This window comes from Apodemus sylvaticus, chromosome 5 (genome assembly GCF_947179515.1).
Source record: "Apodemus sylvaticus chromosome 5, mApoSyl1.1, whole genome shotgun sequence".
NCBI classification, from domain to species: Eukaryota; Metazoa; Chordata; class Mammalia; order Rodentia; family Muridae; genus Apodemus; species Apodemus sylvaticus.
This window is the reverse complement of record NC_067476.1, coordinates 119,828,304-119,851,103: the sequence shown is the minus strand read 5'-3', so window position 1 is coordinate 119,851,103 and position 22,800 is coordinate 119,828,304. Positions and strand designations below refer to the sequence as shown.

Genomic DNA, 22,800 nt, shown 5'->3' with positions numbered 1-22,800 from the left:
TGTTATTACTAAATTCATACCCAAGAACAAACTTTAGTAAAAGGTCAATGAGTGACAGATGAACCAAAAACAAAACAAAAACCAAAAAGCAAAAAAACCTCTTACCAGGGACAACTTAAAGGTTAAAAGGAAACCTCAGCATAAAAAAAAAAAAAAAAAGAATTGCTTGTTCCTATGACTTAGGAACCAACCTTGAATGCTTAGTTTAAAAAAAAAAAAAAAAAACAGCAAACATCAACAATGAAAACATCACTCAAACAACAAAAATCTAACATTTTTTCTTTCCTTTGTCAGTGAATATAGACCAGATGTTGAAATACTGTAACAGGATCAACCCCATGTAAGGACTCTACTTTTCTGGCACTTGATGGTCATGCCAATCATATGACTCAAGAGTTAGGCCTCCCCTTCCTGCTGAGTCTTCAGCCCAGCAACCCCTGCATGGGATGCTTAACTGATAGTCCACATCTATTTATCATCGATCCATTATCAGAAGCATACACACAGAAGCCCTCATGAACTCTAATCATGTTTTCAGACTCCAGCAAAGCACATCCTTCTAAATGCTGCCTCATATAGCTTGAGCTATTCAACTGTGTCTCTAGTTCTTCCCATGAAATAGTAGCTCTGAGGGCATATATGTAAATAACTGGCTCTGTGCTTGAATCTCTGTGATTAGTCATAAACAGACCCATTAATGAACAAGCAGACATCATGCAACTTACTTTATAATCTAAAGCCCATTCTGATAATCACCTTCATAGAAAACAAACAAATAAAAGGCACTCTGATAATCATTAACATACTCTTCTTAAAATCTAATCTTTTTTTGTGCTGTATCAATTAGAGAATATACCATTGGTTCATTGGTTGGTAAGGGTTAAAGGACAGAAGGGCATGAGGGATAGCTGCAGAAATTGGGTGGGAACCGTTGGGTGGGAGACGGAGGCTGGTGACAGACATGGTCCATAACACAGTTTCAGTGGTGGTTATGTAATTCCACACACAAGTCAAAACTCAAAAAGCTAAACCTTTTTTATGGCATGCCAATTTAAAGTATTTTTAATTACAAAACATTAATATTTTCTAGAGAATAAATCAAAATGACACAAATTAACTTTTATATCCAAGATGTTTTAAAAGCTGCATTTTATATTGCCCCCATAGTAACATAAATCAAATCCAACTTTAAGCCAGCTTTGATTTATTTTAACATAGTGGGTGTCAGTACTATTAAAATCAACTGATGGGCTATTTGTCTATAGCAGAAACACTAAACCTTAAAATAGAAGCTCTGGGAGCTCTGGGATGTCTCTGGTATGGCTTTGTAAATCTTTACTTTGATATCTCATAGGTCTCTAATGTACATGGATTACTGTCCAGAATCCTTAAAGTAACATAGTAATAGTAAACTTTACAGATTTAAGGCAGATTTAGTGATTAGACATATACATATCAAGAAATAACAATCCTATGCCTAGAGAAATGTCTCAGCAGTAAGAGGCCTTGTTGTTCTTGCATTGGACATATATCACTAAGTCCCTACCTATCTCAGCAGCTCACAACCATCTGTAACTCCAGCTCCAGGAGTTCAACACCCTGTCCTGCGCTCTATAGGCACCTGCACTCACACATAACCATACATAGACACATATGTATATACACAATTTAAAAAATTAGTAAAAATAAATAATCCAGATGGTCAATCCTGTGATCCCAGCTACTCCAGAGTCTGATAGAAATTATAAGTTATCCTGGGCAACTCAGTAAGACTCTGTTTCAAAACTAAAATGTTGGGGGAGGGGGGAAAGGTGTGTGGCTAGAATAATAGCTTGATGATAGAGCATTTGCCTAGCAAGTTAAAGGTTCAACCCTGAGAACTATTTTTTTTTTTTAAATACAGAGTTACAGATTGGACCCAGGACCACATGCATATTAGTAAGAACTCTACCACTGAGCTACATCTCCAGCCACACATTTTGCATTTTTAAAATGTCATATGTTATTCATAAAACAATTAAGGCATAAGCTATATAAAAGAAAGGTAAAATCCCAACACAAAATGTTTTACCACTGTACTCTTCTGGGTTCATTGTACATGGATAACACTAAATAACTTAGAACACAGTTATGCACAAATGAGCACACTGAAAACAAAAATCTCAATGGTTATCAACTCGTGAATTGTACCATGACTGTGCAGCCACACACTGATAGCAGATAGCAATTCAAACAGGCTGAAGAATCTGTGGATGTAGCTCTGTGATAAAGCACTTGTCTAAAATGCACTAAGCCCTGACTTCAATCTACACCACCACAAAAGAAAAAAGTAGGAGGACAAAAGAAAGAAATAATCGATCAATATAACAAAGATGGTTCTCAAAATAATTACACATAACCCCCCCTCAAATAAAAACTTGTAGTACAGGAGTCCTTTGAAATAAGAATCTAGAGAATGCTTGTTTATATTGATAGGTCAGCAGCTGCCTAGAAAACAGCAACTAGAGGAATTACCAAGGAACACGACCAAACTTTTGAGGGTAACAGATATGTCCATTATTTGATTGTGATGATGATTCACCAGTGTATATATGTAAAATTTACCACACAGTATATTTTAAATAAATGCTGTTATTTGCACCACAATTTTATCTCTCTTTTTTTTTTTTTACTTTATTTATTATATGTGAGTACACTGTAGCTGTCTTCAGACACACCAGAAGAGGGCATCAGATCTCATTACAGATGGTTGTGAGCCACCATGTGGTTGCTGGGTTTTGAACTCAGGACCTTCGGGAGAGCATTTGGTGCTCTTAGCCACCGAGCTATCTCTCTAGCCTCACAATTTTATCTTAATAAGGCTATGTTTAAAAGAAGATCTTTTGATTTAAAAACTTTATTTTAAAATCATCTTCCTGATCTTGGGTAATGTATTTAGAACACCTTCTTTTTCAAACAGATACACAAAGTAGAAAGCCAAAGAATTTCAGTCATGGGAATGTACAAATAAAATCTTAATAATCTAAATTTTTAATTATCATGTAATAAAATATACAGCTACAGATAATATTTTCATAGCTGTTACTATAAGGTTTTTATTGTGCTTAATTATGTGTATTGAGGTGTGCCTGTGTGGGGCTTTGCATGTGTATGTGTAGGCACCCGCAGACATCGGGACACCTTGAGTCCCCAAGAAGCTGGAGTTACAGGCAATTGTGAACTGCCTGACGGAGGTGCTGGGAACTACACTCAGGTTCTCTAGAAGAACAGCACACAGTTCTTAACTGCTGAGCCATCTCTCCAGCCCATGCCAGGTACTTAAGAAGCACATTGCTTGTATTAACTTACCTAACTCTCACAGGAATCCCACCTTACAAGTTAGGAAGCTGAAGCAGAAGGGGGGATAACTATCTTTTAGATCCCAGAGCTGGAGCTGGCATGTGAAGGGAGTAGGATGTACAGCCAGGGAGGACAGGATAGATTTTCTCACCCATCCGCACTCTATCACTACCCTTAGTAGCATTGTAAAAACTGTAAACAAGCAATATTTCAGTGTAATCATGTTTCCTTCATACGCATAAAACATACATCTCCACAATGGAAACATTCATGTAAAACAAATGGTGTTCATTCTTCTTTCCCACTTAACAGACTGAGGAAAAGACATACATGGCAAAGTAACAATTACTGGGAAGCTGGTTGGCAAGGTAACCAATCACTGGGAAGCTGGTTCACCACCCCTCAATCTAATATTCCCCCCTTTCTTCATGGTACTTTAAGTAAAGCCAACAGGGAAGGTGAAAAGCAATCTTACTCCTAACAGCATAAAAAACATAAATGTCTCAAATACCTTAGTATCATCTAAATTCCACATAGAGTCTCAATTCTATCTGCAATTGGTCTGAAGTCTGGTTTAGAAGCTCCCCGGATGACGGTCATGGGCAGCCAAGATTGAGAACTCCCGATTTTGATTTCTCATACAGGAAGACACAGAAGAAAGCCCTGTTCTACAACTAGGGTAAGCCACAGCCCAAAATTCCCAAATCATTACTATACTGTGCTCAGGTGCAGCTTGTACTCATTCCAAATAACATTCTCCAAAAAGATGCTGACCTACATGGGAGACGACTTCAGTGAGCAAGAAGGTCATACTAACAGGAGTATCAGCCTGGTAACTTACAATTATGGTTATATACAGTACCCAAGAAATAGAAGTGAGAACATGAAGTTGCTTGTCCAGCAGTGTTAAGAAACAGAACATTATGTTCCTGGTCCCAGCTTTGTATACATCAAAGCAAGTGAATGAAAAAGGAGGGTTGTTTTGTTTATAAGTTATAGCAGAAAGCTAGCTACATATTCAACAAATTCAATGAATGAATGCAGGCATGAATGGGAAGAATATACAACTACATCACATCTTAAAGTCCTCTGGGAGCTACATTTACCTCTATAGGTGCAGAAAGCCATTCAATTAATGATAAAATTCGCTGTTCCATCCATTTTGCTGTTTTATTCTATGGAAATTCCCTAAACATTATTGCCCCCTTTAAATCTCAGTCTTCCTGCACCCTGGTGTTTAACAATTCTAATGGAACGAGAAGGAAAACCTAAGAGAAAAATTGTGGAAAGTCCCAAAATCCAAAACAAAAATACGTAGTGGTATAAGACGGGCAAACAGTTCAATCCAACTGAGGGCACAGCTAGGTTGTCAGAAGTATCATGCTCTTACCTATGATGGTGGCGGGAGGTGGGTTCGGGCTTTATATGCTTTGTTACTGTCCAGGGTCACTGATGGACTAGTACCTGGATGTGAAAACACAGACTAAAAGGGCGGTAGACCAAGCTTCAAAAGCTTTGGCTTACTTCCCGTTTCCCAGAGTTCCCTCGCGCGTTAGCAAACGCAACCAGCACCCAAACACAAGATGGCATAACCGACTTCACAGGGTTGGAAGCCAGTGCCAGGACCTACGATGGGGGCGAAGCCCAAGATAAAGTAATAGGATAGGCAGAAGGATCTGCCCAAACGAAAAATGGCTTCTGTCGATGATATCAAAGCTTTATGGGAACCAAAATAAAAATGGCGGCCAAAGCGGATTTTTTTTTTTCCCTAAGAGGCTGGAAATGCCATGAATAGGATTAGCAGATAATGTATCACTGTAGGTCAACCATATGTAGTGAGGAAGGACAACAACACTTTCCGTGGTATCTCAAAACTTCAAGGAAGGTGTAGAAAATTATTTTTAATGAGGACGATTAAAAGATAGGCTTTTACAATGCCAGAGAAAAGCTAATTAAAATATGTTTAAACATGACTTCATAATGCTTCGGGTGTTTCAAGAGAATAAAAGACTTATCTCTGAAGAAGAAAAAAAGAATGGCAAAACCAAGGAAATTAACCAACCGGACCCGGCACTGAATTGGAGACTCTCGACATCCGCCAGCCCTGCTCCTAGACTGGGCGGAAGTTTCCTGCGTGGCGACAGGGTCTGCCTGCGCATGCCCGCTCTCCGACGTCATTCGGGGACGACAGGGAGGAGCAGTTTAGGGCGACCCGAGAGAGGTGGGAATTGACCACTGAGTGACAGAACAAGGCGCCTTGTGATTGGTCAGAGCAGGAAAAGCGACTGGGAACAGCGTCATTCATTCTACAAATATCTCGAGAGAGAGCCGAGAGCTGCAAGTTCCGTCGCCTTCTTGGTACTGTGATGTGCTTTTAAACCTTTCAGTTTTGGTCGTTTGCATAGACAGAATACACGTCTGCCCGTAAGATTTCCGCCGACGTCCGCAGCTTTCCTTTGCTGGGGCTACGCTTCAGGCAAACTCCGAAAGGGGGGTGAGGGAGTGCGCACAGAGGTGCGCATGCGCCTTCCTGCCGCTCCGGGCAAAGGTGGTGGCGCTCCGTTGCGTGGTTGGTTGATGTGCAAGCGCGGTTTCTGGCCTCTGGTGGCGAAGGCGGCCTAGCCGCGAGGTGCAGCTGCTGGTGGGCAGGTGAGAGGGTCCGAGCCGCCGCTGGCGAAGTCAGCCTGCGGCCCCGCCAAGTCCCCACACGGGAAGGTCGCGAGTGGCCTCGGCCAAGGGTATTTGGGGGCGGGGATACAGAGGCACCTGGCCACCAGCGTGGCTCAAGGCTCGCTTTCCAAAGTAGCTTCAGGATGCGACAATATGATGGTGATAGGGCGAGTGTGGGTGACGAGGAGTGGCCAGTATCAGGTAGAGTTGGAATAGAGCTTCCTCAAACTCACCTGCACAGTGAACTGAATGGAGAAGCTTTTCAGGGAAAGAGTCGGTCGGGGTCACGTGCTTGGTCCCTTCCACCTGCAACCCGGAACTCCCCTGTCCTTCACGGGGAAGTGCGGGGACAAGAGGGACTGTCAGGACGTGGGGCCTCTCCGAAACACGAAAGTGCTGCTCCCAGCACGATCATGTCAACTTTGAGAAAGCATAAACAGTACTCGGGCTTTTGACTATGTTATAGAAGTCCAAGTACTTCTGACTAGAGAGGAATCCCCAAGGTCGAGCTCATCTTCCAGAATCCTTTTGATGTCTCAGAAGAAGAAAACAAAATTTTTTTTTGGTGGTGGGTGTTGTTTTGTTGTTGCTGCTGCTGTTGTCTGTTTTCTTGTCACTTACTGTATGTGTGACACTATTTTACTCATCAGTGACCTAGACTGTCAGGGTTCTTACCCCCTGGAGCTTGTAGTCTAGTAATAAGTCCTAGAAAATACTCAAGCGTGGAGGAAAATTAAGTTTTAGATTGAATGTGCACAGCAAGTGCGGATAAGTGACACCCGAAAAAAAGGAGCTGATGCACAAGAATTGTGACTGAAATGACTGACCCATAACTCCACAGGAACCGGAAATACCTTTAAGGTGCACTTTATACAGAGTTGTTGGCATCTTGAAAAAGCAGGAAGTTGACACCTTGAGGGAAATAGCCTAAACTACTCAAGGCAGACAAAAAGGCAGTTGTCAGCCAGTTTCTGAGGTTTATGTATCTTTCATCATCTCTTGTATTTTCCCCTCATTCTCTGAACATCTAGACCCAGGCACTGCTTCAAACACAGAGTCTGTGTGTCTGCTGATACCAAACAGGCACCACCTGCCTGCCATAGAGAGATTACCCCAAATAAGCAACTACTAGCAGTTTGTATTCACCGTGATCTGGAGGTTGTTCATTATTTTTATTTACTGGTTTGTATGTACTGAATTATCCAAATATGGAGATTCTGCCAATAGAATACAAAAATGTCCTGTCTATGAAGTAGAAAGTTACCCCCACTCATCTTCTGTCATAATGAGCCACCCAGTGAGGAACTACGAAAGCCACGATTATCTCGTTTCTGTTCTACAATGAGAATAAAGCAAAGAAACAAAACAAGTGGCTGCCATGTCCCTTTTGGTAAATGGCTGTTAACTAAACATTGAGAATATTGACTAAAAAGCACTGCAATTCGGAGGAAATAGAGAAGTATGATTTTGAAAAGTGAGTCAAGACTTGAATCAGTTATTTTACTTTTGCTCCTATAGAGTGTTCAGTCAGGAATTGTTAAGATCATCTTCCATATTTGGTCTTGGCATAAAGAACAAACACCACTCCTTATTTACCTTAGTAGTTTCCTTAGTCTAATAATATTGCCAGCCTGTGTGGACAGAAAATAAGCATTTGAATAAAAGTAACTCCACTCATACCTCAAGAGAAAATTGGCATGAATGCTAAAGACATCTGGATCAATACGGTATTTTCCTAACTTTGTAAGCTGTAAACAAAAGATTAGCTATATAACCACATCACTCAAGCAGGAGTTTCTGGAGATGCCTATTTCTGTGCATTAGAAATTATTCATATGTAACAGTAAGAGCTAAAAGGTGTCAGCACTTAACCCATGCCTGCACTATAGTGTTACAAACACGCAGAATAATCGTTATGATAAGTTATGACACTGAGGCAGGAACTAATTTTCTGAAGTTGTAACTAATTTGTAATGGAGGTTAATGTTGATTGACATGTTTGCTCAAAGCTTTTGTAACATTTCTGTATGTACTGATCAGGTATCCAAAAACTCTCACATCTGATTGCTTAGCAATTCCTTATTAACTGTCATCAGACAAACATAAGTGACATCCATTCTGCCTTTGCAGCTTTTCTGTGGCTTAGAAGTTTTCTTATTTCCTTCATAACTTACCTGACTTTCACACTTGAGTGTTAGCTACCAGGTAGCACCGTATGTTCTGATTATAGATACATATACACCCAAACAGGGGCCCCCAAAACCACAAAAACTGTTTCTTGAGATTCTGGATGTTTTATTTTTATTTTTTTGTCTAGCATGAGTTGGAGGCCAGCACAGATTACATGAGACCCTGTCTTGTTTGTAATCTCAACAACAACAAATTAAAACGAATTTTTAAAAAGGTAAGGGGAAAAACACATCCTCCCTTTTCAGATGATCAAAGAATAGTACCAGTAATTACCTACCGCCGAGTCCAGGCTGCTCCAGCAGTGTGTATTACACAGCAGGTTTTGAAGCGGAAGTTATTGCTACTCTTTTCACCAATGGCTCAGCTGAGGCAGTACAGTTGCAAAGAGTTGGGGGAGATTTGAAGTCCAGGCAGTAGGATTCTACAGCTCATTCCTTTAAGTCACTGTTCTATGACTCAGCCTTATTGACCAGATTTACTCTATTTTCTGAAAACTAGTTGGGAAAAACTAAATCTGGATTGCCTTTTTGTATGCTGTAATAAGAGATTAAACTTTCACCCTGTAGTCAAAAATGGCACTTGAAGTCTTCCAAACAAACAGAAACATGACTCACCATTTCATTAAGGTAGGAGTATAGAGGCTTTTGTAGATCACTGAAACATTCACTTTCAAACTCAGCTTTAGGACTTCCTGAGAATTATATTAAATGTTCCTCAACACTACCCTAGAGTTTTGGCTTCAGCGGTCAGGCAGCCTGAGAATTTACAGTTCTACTAAGTTCCCAGGTGACTAGTACTCCTGATAATGAGACCACAAAACAATAAAGTCATTTAGAGGTCATAAGTGTCAAGACTGTGTCTTGGGAAGATCATCTGAAATGACAGGATGTGGACAGTCTTGAAGAGTGAGGGGAAATGCAGAATACATTAGATCCAGATTTCTGAGTTGAATACCTTAGTATATTTTTAATCTTGTTTTGTTTTCAATTATGTATAGATGTGTGTCTCCTTGGTGGATATGAGCACTGAGTTGCAGGTGCCCTCAGAGGCCTAAAGGTCTTATCAGATCCCCTGGAATTAGAGTTGAGGATGGTTGTGAGTCGTCTGATGTGGATGCTAGGAACCAAATTTAGGTCCTCTCAAAAGCTTTTAGCTACTGAGCAGTCTAATTCTCCAGCCCCCTTTCTCTTTCTATTTTTTTATTTTTCCCTCCAAATAAAATACAGGTAAAAACAGCAGTGTGGAAGGAAAGAGGATTTGTTGTTGTTGACTCCAATTGGTTTTGTTTTTGTTGTTTTAATTAGTTTTGAGATATGTTGATGTCATGTAAGTATTTGCTATTTTGCTGAAGGAGGATGATCTTGAACAATGCTGTCTTCTCAATGATTCTCTTGTAATTCCTAGTCCTGGGATTATAGCCCGTGGTTCTTTATAGTGGCGAAAATTGGTCGCAAGTGTGCAGAGGAAGATGACCTTTAAGAGTGGTAGGTTGACGTAGAAGAATAGTGGAACTGACAGTATGGTAGCAAATGAGACTGGACCATAGGTAACAGAAGTATTGCTTACTTATTCTAGACAAAAGGGAAGGTTAAGATGAGAACTAGAACAAGTACATTTTTATAAAATGGACAAGAATGGGGGGTAGGTCTTAATATCCGTAAAATAAAATGAAAATCTCAAAAAGGATGAAGGGTAGAAATTGGCACTTTGAAATTTTAGAGCAGACAAGGGACAGATTAAAAAAAAAATCTCTGCTGTCACACTGAGGGCCAAGCAACTGGACATTTAATCCAGAACAATCTGCATGATTCTATTTCCTCTCCCCACACTAGTGCCAAGATCAGATGACAGTCAGGATAATTTTAATTCAAATATAATAATATTAGATGATAAGAAAATCATTGAAATGGAATGGGAAACATCTGAGAAAGCTCCAAATCACTGTGTCCTTTTTAATGAATCACAGACTGCCATAGGTTGGTACTAACCAGCCACTAATCAATTGTATTTTGGACTTTATAGTTAGTGACACACTCATACAAGGCTTTCGGTATTGTTTGGTTTTAATAACCTCTACTGACAGCAGATAGATTTTTCCCAACTTCAATGTTGTAGGGGACATATCTAGAAAATGTGAAGAAAGGGAAAATCATTATTCTCTTTGCTATGCTGGGCAGGTTAGGTATGTCCACAATATGAATTCCTTTTCTTCAAAACTACACATATAAGACACCATATGTTGCATAATGATTAATTCCAGTTAGTCATAGCTATTTCTTCAAAGGTCGTTTCTCTAAGGTGAAAACTTAGAGGATTCTCTCTTCTAGCCATTTTTCAGTTGTGCCTGGAGTCTGCAATAAAGACCAAACTTGAACTGTTGCTTAAATTGAAAATAACAAGGACTGTTTTTACAAGGACTGTTAAAAGAACTGTTCAGATCAATGATTGGAATTCACAACTATCCAACATCAAGATTTTCATTAAAGACAGAGTAATAGTGAATATCGGACATCCCAAGCACAAAAGCGGGGTCAGTTAATTCTAACACCCTTGCTGGTGTTCTCTTCATGATTGGTTTGCATTCTGTGTGAGTGTTTTGTTTTTCTTATATTTGAAGCAGAATGAAAACTCTTCACACTGACCAGAATACCAGCAGATGGCGCCCAGGAAACCTCATAAGCAAAAGAAGAATCTCTTTTAAAAAAAACAAACAAAAAAAAAAACTATATTCAAATGTTAGTAGAAAATAACCAAATAATTGTTTTAACTAGCGCAGTTATAGGAATAGAGTAATCTGATAGCTAGAACCCAAGTGTTTGGGATTTTCTAGGACACATAATTGCCTTTTCTCTCTCCGCTTTACAGTCATTTCTGCCACCATTTTCTTTTAGCTTGGAAATGTAACAATCACAGAAAACCTGACTTAAGTCTTACTGGAAAATTGAAGAGATTAAATCTCCTAATGTATAAATGAAAGTAGAGAGTTGCCATCATAGAAAAGAAATAGATTTTAAAAAATACTTGTCTAATGTCTGTATCTCATTGTTGTCTTTTGGTGGTCTGCCCAAAAGACTATAACCAGGTGAAATTATATCTGTTCATTCAGGCAATGTAGTAAAAACAAGCTAGAGTTAATGTAGCTAATCTAAGCAGAATGGATGATACAGCAGACACGTGTGCTCTGATTTAGGGCAGGTAGCATGAGACCATGGTCAACCTCTGCAATTTGTAACAGGCTCAACATGAACTGTGATGCACAAGACTCATTAACCTCTGAGACAAATGTCCCCACACATTCTGAGGAGTTCATCTTCATCACATTGTGGAAATTCTAGGTCACTGCTCCCAAGTGGAAGCTATTTCTTCATTTTTGAGAAATACTTAATTTTGTTTCACTTTCATTTTCTCTAGACAGGGTTTCTCTGTATCCTTGGCTTTCCTAGAACTCACTGTGCAGACTAAGCTGGTCTAGAACTCAGATTCACCTGCCTCTGCCTCCTAAGTGCAGGGATTAAACGTATGTACCACCACCATCCAGCTTTATAGTCAACTTATTTTTAAAAATTTTTAAACGTGTATTAGTAGTTGTCTTTATTATATGTCTGCACACTGCATGTGTTCTATATGCCAGCAGAAACCTGGGTGTTGTAACTGCTAGAATTGAATCACACAGATGGTTGTAAGCTGTTTTTCTGGTTGCTAGATACCAAACCCAGGTCCTCTTCAGGAACAGCAAGGGCTCTTAACCACTGAGTCATTTCTCCAACCTATAAGTGAATTTTTATTGAAGTACAATATATATATACTGTTTGTGTATGTTGGCATGATTTGAGATCATTTATGTTTTGGGGTTGGTTTAATTTTAATTTTCTCCTTTAATCTTTTCTTAGGGGTACTGATGTCAATAGACTATGAGCTTTCAGAACCTCTGGAGAGAGTACAAAGTTCTGATTGTTATGGTACCTTTAATCGGGTTCATACATTTGGGGTGGCACAGAATCAAAAGCAGCCCTGTCTTCCAAATTCCTAAGGACGATACCACTGAGCTGGATAGTCTGGGGATTGCAAGTCCACCAAAGAGCCAAACCTAGAAGTAGCAGCAGGCTTGCAGTTTTCAGGTAAGATCCATTAAATCTGGTCAACCATGTGTTAATTCCTGGGAATTAACTTAATGTTATAGTGCTATAAAAAGAAAGAGACTAAACTGGGAAGTTACTGTTTTGTTAAGATATATCCAAATAGCCCATTGTTTTTTTTAAGACAAAAGTAGGCATATTTATAGTTCAAAATAATTTTCTATGAAGAGAAATCCCTGAATTCAAGAGGATGTGATTATATAATTCAAGTCTCTAATCCTTCATACATAATTCCAAACTTTGAAAATTTTTAAAAAGCAAAACATCAGTGTAGTGACAATTTTGGAATTTTGGTTTCCTATAAAAAACCGAAATGGTATAAGAAAGTGACGGGGCTGCTTCTGACTGTCCCACAGCAGCTACGGTTTGCGCCCTCCGCTAGCAGAGCCATGGGTTTGCTAGCTGCAGATAGTTTCTGCAAGTGTGTGATGTTTGGAGTTCTGGAAACTTTTCAGAAAGCATATAAAGGCTAGGGCCCCAGGAGGTGGGGTTGATGGTTCTGTGTGGGTGAGGGGGTTGTATGCAGTTTGTTAGTATTCTTGCTCAAAGAAGAAACAAAGAAAAGGAAAGAAGTAGATTCAGAGATCTCTCTCTTTGTCTCTGTCTCCTCCCAACTCTATCCTTTTTCTTCTATCCAGTGATACAGGGTGAAGCTAGGTGGGAGTTGGGAGGGGGTGGGGGGGGTAAGAGCAAAGTAGCAAAATGACAGCTACTCATTTGTTATCCTCCTTTAGCTTTAGGCAAAACTTGATTTTAATCGACATGAGGCAATTGGAAGTATGTCTTCCACTTAATCCCAAACTTTAAGTTCCCTATAGAAATGCCTTTCTTTCTAAGAGTTGTGTTGATTGTGGTACACGCTAACTTTTTTTATTAGAGGGCAGGGTGTAGTGGGCCACACCTGTAATACCAGGATTACAGAAAACACTAAGGCATTATAGAAGACACTAAAGCATGAGGATTGTAAGTTAATGTTTTACGTCCTGCTTCCCATAAATGTAAAGTTGCTCTGTATAAACTAATAACAGTATACATGAAGGAGCTGGTTTCCCTTGCAGTACACCTATTTACAAAGACAGGCTGTGGAGTGGTCCGTGGGCCTAATTCACCAACTACTGTGATGTCCAATCCATCTTGTCATTGTGAAACCCAATTATACCGCTCAAATTCTGAACCATTTCTTCTCTGCTTCAATTTTACCTCCTCAATTAGTCACTTACCCCAGAATGCATTTATACAGAAAAGGTAAAGAACAAGCTAACTGCCTTTCAAATGCATTAGTGCTCTGGCAGTTTATGATTTGGGTATTTGGTGTCAATTTAAGCATGAGCTTGATGAATTGCCATTTAGGATTGAAGAGTTCCAAGGTCTCTGTCTTAGTCAGGGTTTCTATTCCTGCACAAACATCATGACCAAGAAACAAGTTGGGGAGGAAAGGGTTTATTGAGCTTACACTTCCCATGTTGCAGTTCATCACTAAAGGAAGTCAGGACTGGAACTCAAGCAGGTCAGGAAGGGAGCTGATGTGGAGGCCATGGAGGGATGTTTCTTTCTTTTTTTTTTTTATTCTATATAATTTATTTACATTTCAAATGATTTCCCCTTTTCTAGCCCCCCACTCCCCGAAAGTCCCGTAAGCCCCCTTCTCTTCCCCTGTCCTCCCACCCACTCCTTCCCACTTCCCCATTCTGGTTTTGCTGAATACTGTTTCACTGAGTCTTTCCAGAACCAGGGGCCAACTGGAGGGATGTTTCTTACTGGCTTGCTTCCCCTGGCTTGCTCAGCCTGCTCCCTTATAAAACCCAAGAGCACCAGCCCAAAGGTGGAACCACCCACAAGGAGCCCTCACCACTTGATCACTAATTGAGAAAATGCCTCACAGCTGGATCTCATGGAGGCACTTCCCCAACTGAAGCTCCTTTCTCTGTGATAACTCCAGCCTGTGTCAAGTTGACACACAAAACTAGCCAGTACAGTCTCTTATTCTCTGCACATTTTCCACTTGTGAGTCAGTAAGTCCTTATCTGCTACAGGAGGAAGTGTCTCTCATGATGGCTGAACAAAATTCTAATCTATAAGTATAACAGAATGTCAATAGGAGTCATTTTATTGCCATGATCCCTTAACAGAATTACTGGGTTTTCCTCTAGGTTCAGTATTTATTTTCAGGTTATTGACCACTTTGGCAGTGTCAGGCATGAGTTCCATTTCATGAAATGGACCTAAAATCCAATTGTATAGTGTTTGCTTACTCACATGTTTATACCACTAGTGCAATAATGCAGGCAGGTCACTATTGTAGGTCAAAGGGTTTATAGCTGGGTTGGTATTTACCTTTCTCTTCTGGTATTGTGCAGAGTATCTTCTAGTACTGTGAACACTAGTGTGTAAGGGTGAAAAAGCCTTAGTTTTCTAATGTGCCATTTGTTTTCTAGAAGGAAAGGGGTATTAAGTCTGTTGGGTTCCCTTTCTCACTTCCAGTAGGCTTGTGACAGTTAAAATTCTTTTTCTAAAAATGGAAGAGTATTAAAATTACTAAACTATACCTATAAAATATTATAGAATTATTCTAAACTTTTTTAATTTCTTATAGAAAGAAGCAACTTTGAATCTGAACTTGATAATAAAAGAAGAAATGAAAAAATCCAGTTGGATTAGAAAGAACTGGCTGCTTGTGGCTGGGGTGGCTTTCATAAGCGTCCATCTGGGAACATACTTTATACAGAGAGTTGCAAAAGAGTCTGTGAGATCTCAGTCCAGAGACAAACAAAAGATTATTGAAGAATGAAGCAAAATAAATACTTGGGATTATTATTATCATTAAATTAATCTATGCTGTTATTGTCTGAAAACCACTTGATTTTGTCACTGGTAATGCTGCATATGCAGACTTTCATACCTGGAAAATAGTCTTTAAAGTTCAAACACATGACAGTGCAATAAAATGGAAACCATGTAAACAAACTGAAGCTGCCTTCACCAGTTACACCTGAAACAGAATGTCTCGTTTAGAAGCTAAGAAGCCGTCGTCGTGTAAAACCGAACCATTGACAAGTGAGAAAGTCAGGTCTACACTTTCTGTCTTGAAAGGAATCATAGCCTCATGCTATGGCCCTTCAGGGAGGCTGAAGCAGCTGCACAATGGATTGGGAGGTTGTGTGTGCACAACCTCACAGTCCTCAGCCCTGCTTCGAAACCTTTCAGTCACCCATCCTGTATTAAAGGTCCTAATTTCATCTGTGCAGAATCACGTGTCCTGCTTCAGTGACTGCGGCTTATTCACAGCCATTCTGTGCTGCAACTTGATTGAAAACATTCAGAGAATAGGTTTGACACCCATGACTGCTGTTCAATTAAATAAATACCTTTTGAGTGTCTGTACCAGTTATCTCAAGTCTGAAGCCTGTAGTTGTCGAATTCCTGTTGACTTCAGAAGTACACATACCTTCCTCGGCTTGGTACACAGTATCTTAACAAGCAAACCAGCCTGTATGCTCACCAGAAAGGAAATAGATCACATAGGTGCTTTGATTTTGAAAGCTTTTTTGCTTACAATTCCAGAAAGTACAGAACGAATGGTTTTAGGGAAGAGTATAATTGTTCCCTTAAAGGGCCAAGGAGTTACAGATTCTACTGTATTACCTGGACTACTCATCGAAGCATCAGAAGTTCAATTAAGGAGATTGTTACCCACCAAAAAGTCAAGTGCCCTTAGGGTGGCACTCTTCTGTGCATCTTTATCTGGAGATTTTTCTAATGCTGGAGAAGGCACTGTGGTGGTCCATAACAAAGTGTCCCTTGAGAATGTAGTTTTAGAGCAGTTGCTTAATCTAGGAAGGCAGCTAGTCGCTGACCACGTAGATCTTGTCCTGTGCCAAAAAGTAATACACCCATCTCTGAAACAGTTCTTCAGCGAGCATCACATTATTGCCATCGACAGAGTTGGAGTGACTCTGATGGAACCTCTGAGCAAAGTGACAGGTAAAAGGTTCTCCTGGCCTTTGCCCGTTAAAGTTAATGTATCTACCGCCCATTCTGATCAGAGAGGTTTTGTTTGTGTCACGGTTAATACCTTGAACATATTTAGAATCCACCAACCTTACTGCATATGTCTCATTTCTGGAGGCAAAAATTGTTTCTGGAAATGATCCCACTACTCAGTTACAAAAAACTAGAATGGCGGTGGCCATTTCCCACTTCAGGGGTAGTCGTTATAACCCTCAGGTATTTTCCAGGCAGTTGAGATGTCTAACATAAGGTCTTTAATGTTGTTCACACAATTTCAACATTCCCAAAGGTTTTAAATCCTGTTATATTCAGGAGATGATTCTTCTGGCTGGGATACTTCATTTTCATTTTTTTTTCACTTTTATTATAACTCCAAGAAATTTCTGTACTTATGCCCAAATAGTTATTCCTAACTGGAGGTGGAGGGAGTATATTTATATATGCTGGGCATTTACCAAGAGTGTCTATAGCTAGGTTCTTGAGATCAAAGGGTACCCTTTACTGTCTGGGCCACTAGCAGGCCTGGCCCTCAGATCTTTAAAATTATTTGGCGAGTTGATACGTGGAGTAACAGTCACAAACTCAGCAGGCAGAGCACACATACATGGTCAGGACAAAAGTAAGTTGAGTTCCTGATCGTTACTCTGTATCAAATCAATGCCCCTGCAGCTGCACTGACAAACTCTCAGAGGTTATCAGATATGTTCATATTGATTGCAATGCTTGCCTTTCGTTGAGCAAGGTCCGTCTATGTTTTGGAGCTAGTCATAAAGGCCTGACTATAGGCTATCACACTTGCCAGTGAATTACAACCCACTGAACTAAATAAAGTTCACTAAAAACCGTGTATGCCACATACTGGATACTGTCAGCCTAATGACCATCAAAATGAAAGTTACTAAACATACAAATAATGATTTGGAATTAATTTTTTATGATCTAAATGGTCTACTAATTTGCATTAGTCTGCCTGTCTCCAGCTTCCTTCACCCAATACACTGGGTATTCTGGATATGTAAATTAAAGTGTGGAGTATTTTCCCATGGCAACAAAGCTTGTCAACAGGCACTGGTTCTCTGCACTGATCCAAAATTGTTACTTAACTCACATAACTAGAACACAAAATGAAAATTCTAATTCCTAAAGTTTCCTGGTATCTGGACCCAACAGCACATACCTAATTCCAGCACTTTTGAGGATGATACAGGATTACCAAGACCCTCAGTCCTCACTTACATTGCAAGTTCGAGGACAGCCTGAACTCAAAAAAAAAAAAAAAGATTTGCTACAAGTTATAGTTTTGATATTCAAATGTTAAGTGTCATTTCTTATAGAAGTTGGTATAGATTCCTTATGTAACTACCTTTAGAGATTTTGCAAATATTCAAATCACCTTAATGTGGGGTTTTTTTGGTTTTTTGTTTTTGTTTTTAAAGTCTTAGTATGCTTTCAGGGATCCTGGACTTACTAAAAATATATTCTTTTTTTTTTTAATATGTGCCTTTTCCTAAAAATACAAAATAGCTTTTAATAGATATTCAGATCGGTCTATAAGACTAGGAAGATAGCTGAGTGACAGAGCATCTGCCTAAGATTGCCATGGTTGGGGTTAATTCCTAGCAACAAACACATACACATATAATTAAATGAATACATAATACCAGTCTGCCTAATTACTTTTACTGACCTGGAAAGTCCTGACCCCACTGTGGACAGCATTATTCCCTGGGCACGAATTCCTGGACAGTATAAAGCTGAGAAGGCAAGATAAGCGCTAGCACGCATGCGTGCATACATCCTGATTCCTCACTGTAGGGATGGCTGCTTTGAGCTCAGGCATGTGTACCTTCTCTAGTGTAATGAACTGTGCTCCAGAATAACCCTTGCCCCCTTAAGTTGCTTTTGATGGAGTATTTTGTTACAGCAATGGAAAAGTAACTATGACAAAATCCATAAACAAAAGTGCCCAAACAAGCAAGGATGGCCAGGTGTACATTTGTAATTCAGCATTCAAAAGGCTAAAACAAGCAAGAGGATGGTTGTGCATTCACCTTGGTCTACACGGTGAATTCTAGGCCAGTAGGTAGTCACCTAGCGAAAAATCTATGCCAAAAAAAAAAGAGGAGGAGGAAGAGAAAGAAGGAAGAATATATCATTTGAATAGAATGTAAATTTCAGAGGTCTAAGAAGATGTATTTTTATCCTGTATCTCATACTTTTAATAAGCTTTGGTGAGGGCCCTTCTACTAGGAATTAATGTTTGTTGGTTTGTTGAAATTTGTTTTAAGGGCCCCATCTTTGCTTATACTGTTTATATTTTTTATACTTTACAAAAATAGGAGCCATGCCTATTGGTTCCCTAGACCCAATAGTTTCTACTGCTTATGGAAGTGTGAAAGATGTGTGCTCTGCAAGATTTGGCTCCAAACATTTTTTTCATCTTCTTCCTAATGAGGCGACTGTCTGCAGCTTGCTTCTCTGCAGCAGAAATGACACTGCCTGGGAGGAACTGAAGGTAGGTGGATTCCAAGGCCTACAGCAGGGATGAAGCTGTCATGTGGCGGGTCTGCAGGATGAGGTCTGTGTTGTTTGTTTTGGTTTTTCACATCTTTCCATAATTTCTATAGTGTTATAAATAGCAAGACCAAAAGGGACAGAAGGAGGGCCTGGAGATATAGCTCAAAGGTAAAACATATGCTTGGTACATACCAGCTCCAATCCCAGTACCAAAGAAGGGCAGAGGAGGGCAAAGGCTCAAGTACGCTAATTTAACAGGCTGTTACAGTAAACTTGGAATGTAGTGATCCATCTGTCATTTTTGCATTTTATAAGAAACCTGAAGGTTCTTGATGTGAAGCTTTTCTAAGAAATGAATTTGAATTGTGTACTATATCCAGTCCTTTGGCATTGTGCTATTGCATTGCCATCTATAAACGAGGTGTGCTACATTCATAGCTATCCTGGGAAGTGTGTCGCCCATGTGCCATGGGTTCAACATGCCTGGACTGGGTAGTGCTGCTAATGCGCATGAGTAATTCAATCAGAACAGGATTTCCTAATCATTACCCATCACCCACTTCTCAGTAGAGTTTATTGTTTTCTGTAACTTTTATATAAGGGAACTGACAACATAAAAAATTGATCGTGAGTTTAAAGATCACATATGCTTAAAGATTCATCTTTAGTAAATCAGAGAGTTCTATGTTCCTATTACTTGGCACTCACTGTCATTTCTAAAACAATTTATACAATTGTATAACATTAATACAACTTACTAAGAATTTGATTTTTAAGGAAATGCCAGCAAACCTTGTTGATGCAGATATTTTAGGCCATAAGTTTGTGAGCAAAGTAGATGGAAAGAAAATATTAATCTAATTCCATGAAATCAGACTATTGTATCTCTTCATTCTCTAATCATTATTGAAAATATGTATTCGTCACATTACAACTTTGATAAATTAGATTTTGTCCTTCTCAAATTAAAATCTGTACCTTACCCTACCAAGATATCTGAGTGGGGAAAGGCAGTAAATACCAGGCCTGATGACCTGAATACAATTCCCAGGAGTCACATGATAGAAGAAAAGAACTGACTCTATCAAGTTGTCCTCTGACCTCCACACTTGTACCATAGTATATATGCACATGGAAGATAAATGTAACATTTTTAAGTTAAGAGAAAAATCTGAGTACCTACCACCAAGCTAGATGACTTAAGTTCAATTCATAGAACCCACATAGTGGAAATTGTCCCCAACCTCTGCTCATGTGTCCTGACCTGCCCCTTCTCTTACCACACACAGAGAATTAAAAATCTAAAACTGTGGTTCTGAGTTCACAATCTAAGATGCTATGAGAGCGTGGTATGGTTCCTGTTCTAACAAAAGATCCTGATTTTTAATTTGTTTCTTCCTTAGCTCACATGTCAAACAGCAATGCATGTCTTGCAGTTAACAGTCAAGGAACCATGGGTGTTATTGGGAGGTGGCTGTATGGAAACACACTTGGCTGCATATATCAGACACAAGGTAAGCTAAACATCCTCCATACATTATTTCAATTTTTCAGCAAGTTTTGTTTTGTAAGACAATGGCCAAATCTTAATACCCGAGGAACCTTTGATACTTAACTTTTCAAAACTCAGATAATGTAGTTGATTTCAAGAAAGTAATATTCATAAATATAAGATGCTAAACTGATTGTGTTGGTTATTATGATTTTAATCTAACAAATGAGCATGTTCTTTAAGCATTGTCTATATGTAAGGCATGTTAAAGCTGACATTCTGTTATTGGGAATTCTGAAATTCTCCAGCATCTAATGTTATAATCCTCAAAACTAAAGGGCAATGTAATTTTAAACAGATCTCAAGCATTTGTCTGATATAATAAGTACTTCATTCATCTTTAGCAGTTTTGTCTGATATGTATTGTATGTTTGTTTTTAAATCATATGATAGTCCTTTATATGTTTAAGGAGTGACCACTGGTCAGCCATTTAGAATAAGCTGATAAAAGGGTTAATCCCTCCATTCTGCTCACATGACTAAAAATATACATGTTTACTCTGGCCAACCATATTAAGGTTTATAGCCTAGCAGGTTGACTCATACAAGCCAAGCAGCATTGTTGCCAAACTCTGAGTAATAAAGATCACTAACTTGATGAACAAGATTTTGGTCAAGTATCCTATTTTTCTAAAGCATTTTTATAAATGTTGCTTTTCTTTCCTCAGAGGAAGGCATGAGATGAGAGCCATAGCCAAGCTGTGCAAATACATGGCTTGGGCCAAGCCCAGAGCATTTCTTTCTCTGCTCTAACCATCCCTAGGCCTAGGCCTGCAAGCTTGTAGCCTCTGTACAATCTAATCTTCTGAGCTAACGGATTTATCTCACTTCTCTCAGCTTCTGTCTGAGTTGCTTTGTTTGGCCTCAGACTAACATTGGCAATCTGTTCTAATCTTCTGGCTTTTCCTCATTCTCTGGCTTGCTCTGTCTTCACCTGTGTGGAGCTTGTTCCTCTGTCAACTGTCTCTATAAAACGGCCATCTGCACACGCCGCACGCCTTCTGTCTCTCTCTGCTCTTAATAGCCTCTTTCCTGTGCTGTTGTCGTGAGAGTTGTTGTCTGCCCAAGTGCTTGCCACTTTCCTATGACTACTTCCTTCTACAAACTACCCTTACCTTCATCGTTAGGGAGTAAAGGTGTATACTAAAGGCTTATCTGTATTCCGGGAATGTAATTCAGGGCATGTCTGCATTCCAGCTGGATCATACAGAAGAAGAAGGTCTTTGGATGTGACCCCTTGTCAGAGCAGCCATGTTGCTGGATAAAATTCCTCTACACATTTTTATGTTAATTAATATGTATGTTTTCACTGGTCATCTTCTTTAGGTTCATAACAAGGCAGAAGATATTGTCAGAGATGATGGGTGTTCCCAGGCAGAGCTCCACATTGCTGCTGAAGCATTTTGCAGTGCTCTGGAGTCCGTTGCTAGCTGTTTGGAACATGATGGTGGTGAAATCCTCATTGACATGAAGTATGGACACTGTTGGTCATGTCAAACAGATTCCGCTTCTGTCAGTAACTGGCCAGATACGCTGTCACGATGTGGCTGTGGTTTGTACAACAGCCAGGAAGAGCTCAGCTGGTCTGTCTTAAGAAGCACTTATCATCCTTTTGTACCACAAACCTGCCTTCCACAGGCAGCTGTGGGCTTAGCCAGGGACCTGACTGTGGACTCTTTCACTGCCAAGCTGAGTGGCCTACAGGTGGCTGTAGAGACAGCCAATTTGATTTTAGATCTTTCATATGTCATTGAAGATAAAAATTAACATAAGAACATTCATATATGTGTTATGAAGCAAACTAGTTGAGGTGTCTAAGAGAGCATTTTGGTCTCTCCAAAAAGCCTGTTCTCCATAGGTGAAGAGATGATTTGTAAAAGTATACTTGTATACTTGTATACTTGAGGAAAATTATGGTTGTTAAATAGAAATTTAAAGATTAATAAAAATTCTTGATGCCTTTGCATTATCACCATCACCCCACTTTTGGTGTCCTCACACACGTTTAAGTTTGGAGGTTTACAGATACTAAAGATAGTATGTCTATTCCTAGGAAATAGGAATTGATAGTCTATCAATTTCATAGGAATATGGAAATTGCTTTTATGCTGCTTCTCCAAGTAGTTCCAAAAAGGGGGTGACCTGTACCTTTCTACTGGCAGGATACGAGTCTTCACTTTTCAATAATACCGTTGTTAGCTCTGTACATTTAGCTTTTTTGTGAAAGTTGATATACCTTCCTTGATGTTACATTGTTGCTCTCATTTTAAATATTGTATGAATTTGTTGGTATATTTTGAAAAAATGATCTGTGTTCCCTAACATCGTATATAATCCTTCCTAAGAAACACTGGAAATGTAGCTAAGCTTGCAGTCTCGCCCACTCAG

General features: G+C 39.5%; 2 protein-coding genes across 4 annotated transcripts in view; one reads left to right on the top strand and one right to left on the bottom strand.

The window, feature by feature from the left end:
- Positions 1-5,460, bottom strand: part of Slx4ip (SLX4 interacting protein) — a 166,181-nt gene extending 160,721 nt beyond the window's left edge. The window contains exons 1-2 of one of the 2 annotated variants that reach the window (XM_052183734.1): positions 5,402-5,460; positions 4,730-4,803 (exon numbers count right to left, since the gene is read on the bottom strand). The gene's annotated coding sequence lies outside the window, so the exon portion shown is untranslated. Of the gene's footprint in view, positions 1-4,729; positions 5,352-5,401 lie in introns of those variants that run through there. The other variant, XM_052183732.1, reaches the window with a different exon arrangement.
- Positions 5,461-5,924: 464 nt separating this feature from the next.
- Positions 5,925-22,384, top strand: Mkks (MKKS centrosomal shuttling protein). Of its 2 annotated transcripts, none has more exons than XM_052183731.1 (4): positions 5,925-5,988; positions 18,683-18,858; positions 20,264-20,374; positions 21,739-22,384. In XM_052183731.1, the coding sequence occupies exons 2-4, from the start codon at positions 18,688-18,690 to the stop codon at positions 22,177-22,179; spliced, it is 723 nt and encodes a 240-aa protein (XP_052039691.1). In that variant the 5' UTR covers positions 5,925-5,988; positions 18,683-18,687; the 3' UTR covers positions 22,180-22,384. The 2 variants fall into 2 exon arrangements, with proteins under 2 accessions (XP_052039691.1, XP_052039690.1); XM_052183730.1 differs by lacking the exon at positions 5,925-5,988 and adding an exon at positions 15,335-16,316.
- Positions 22,385-22,800: the final 416 nt, after the last annotated feature.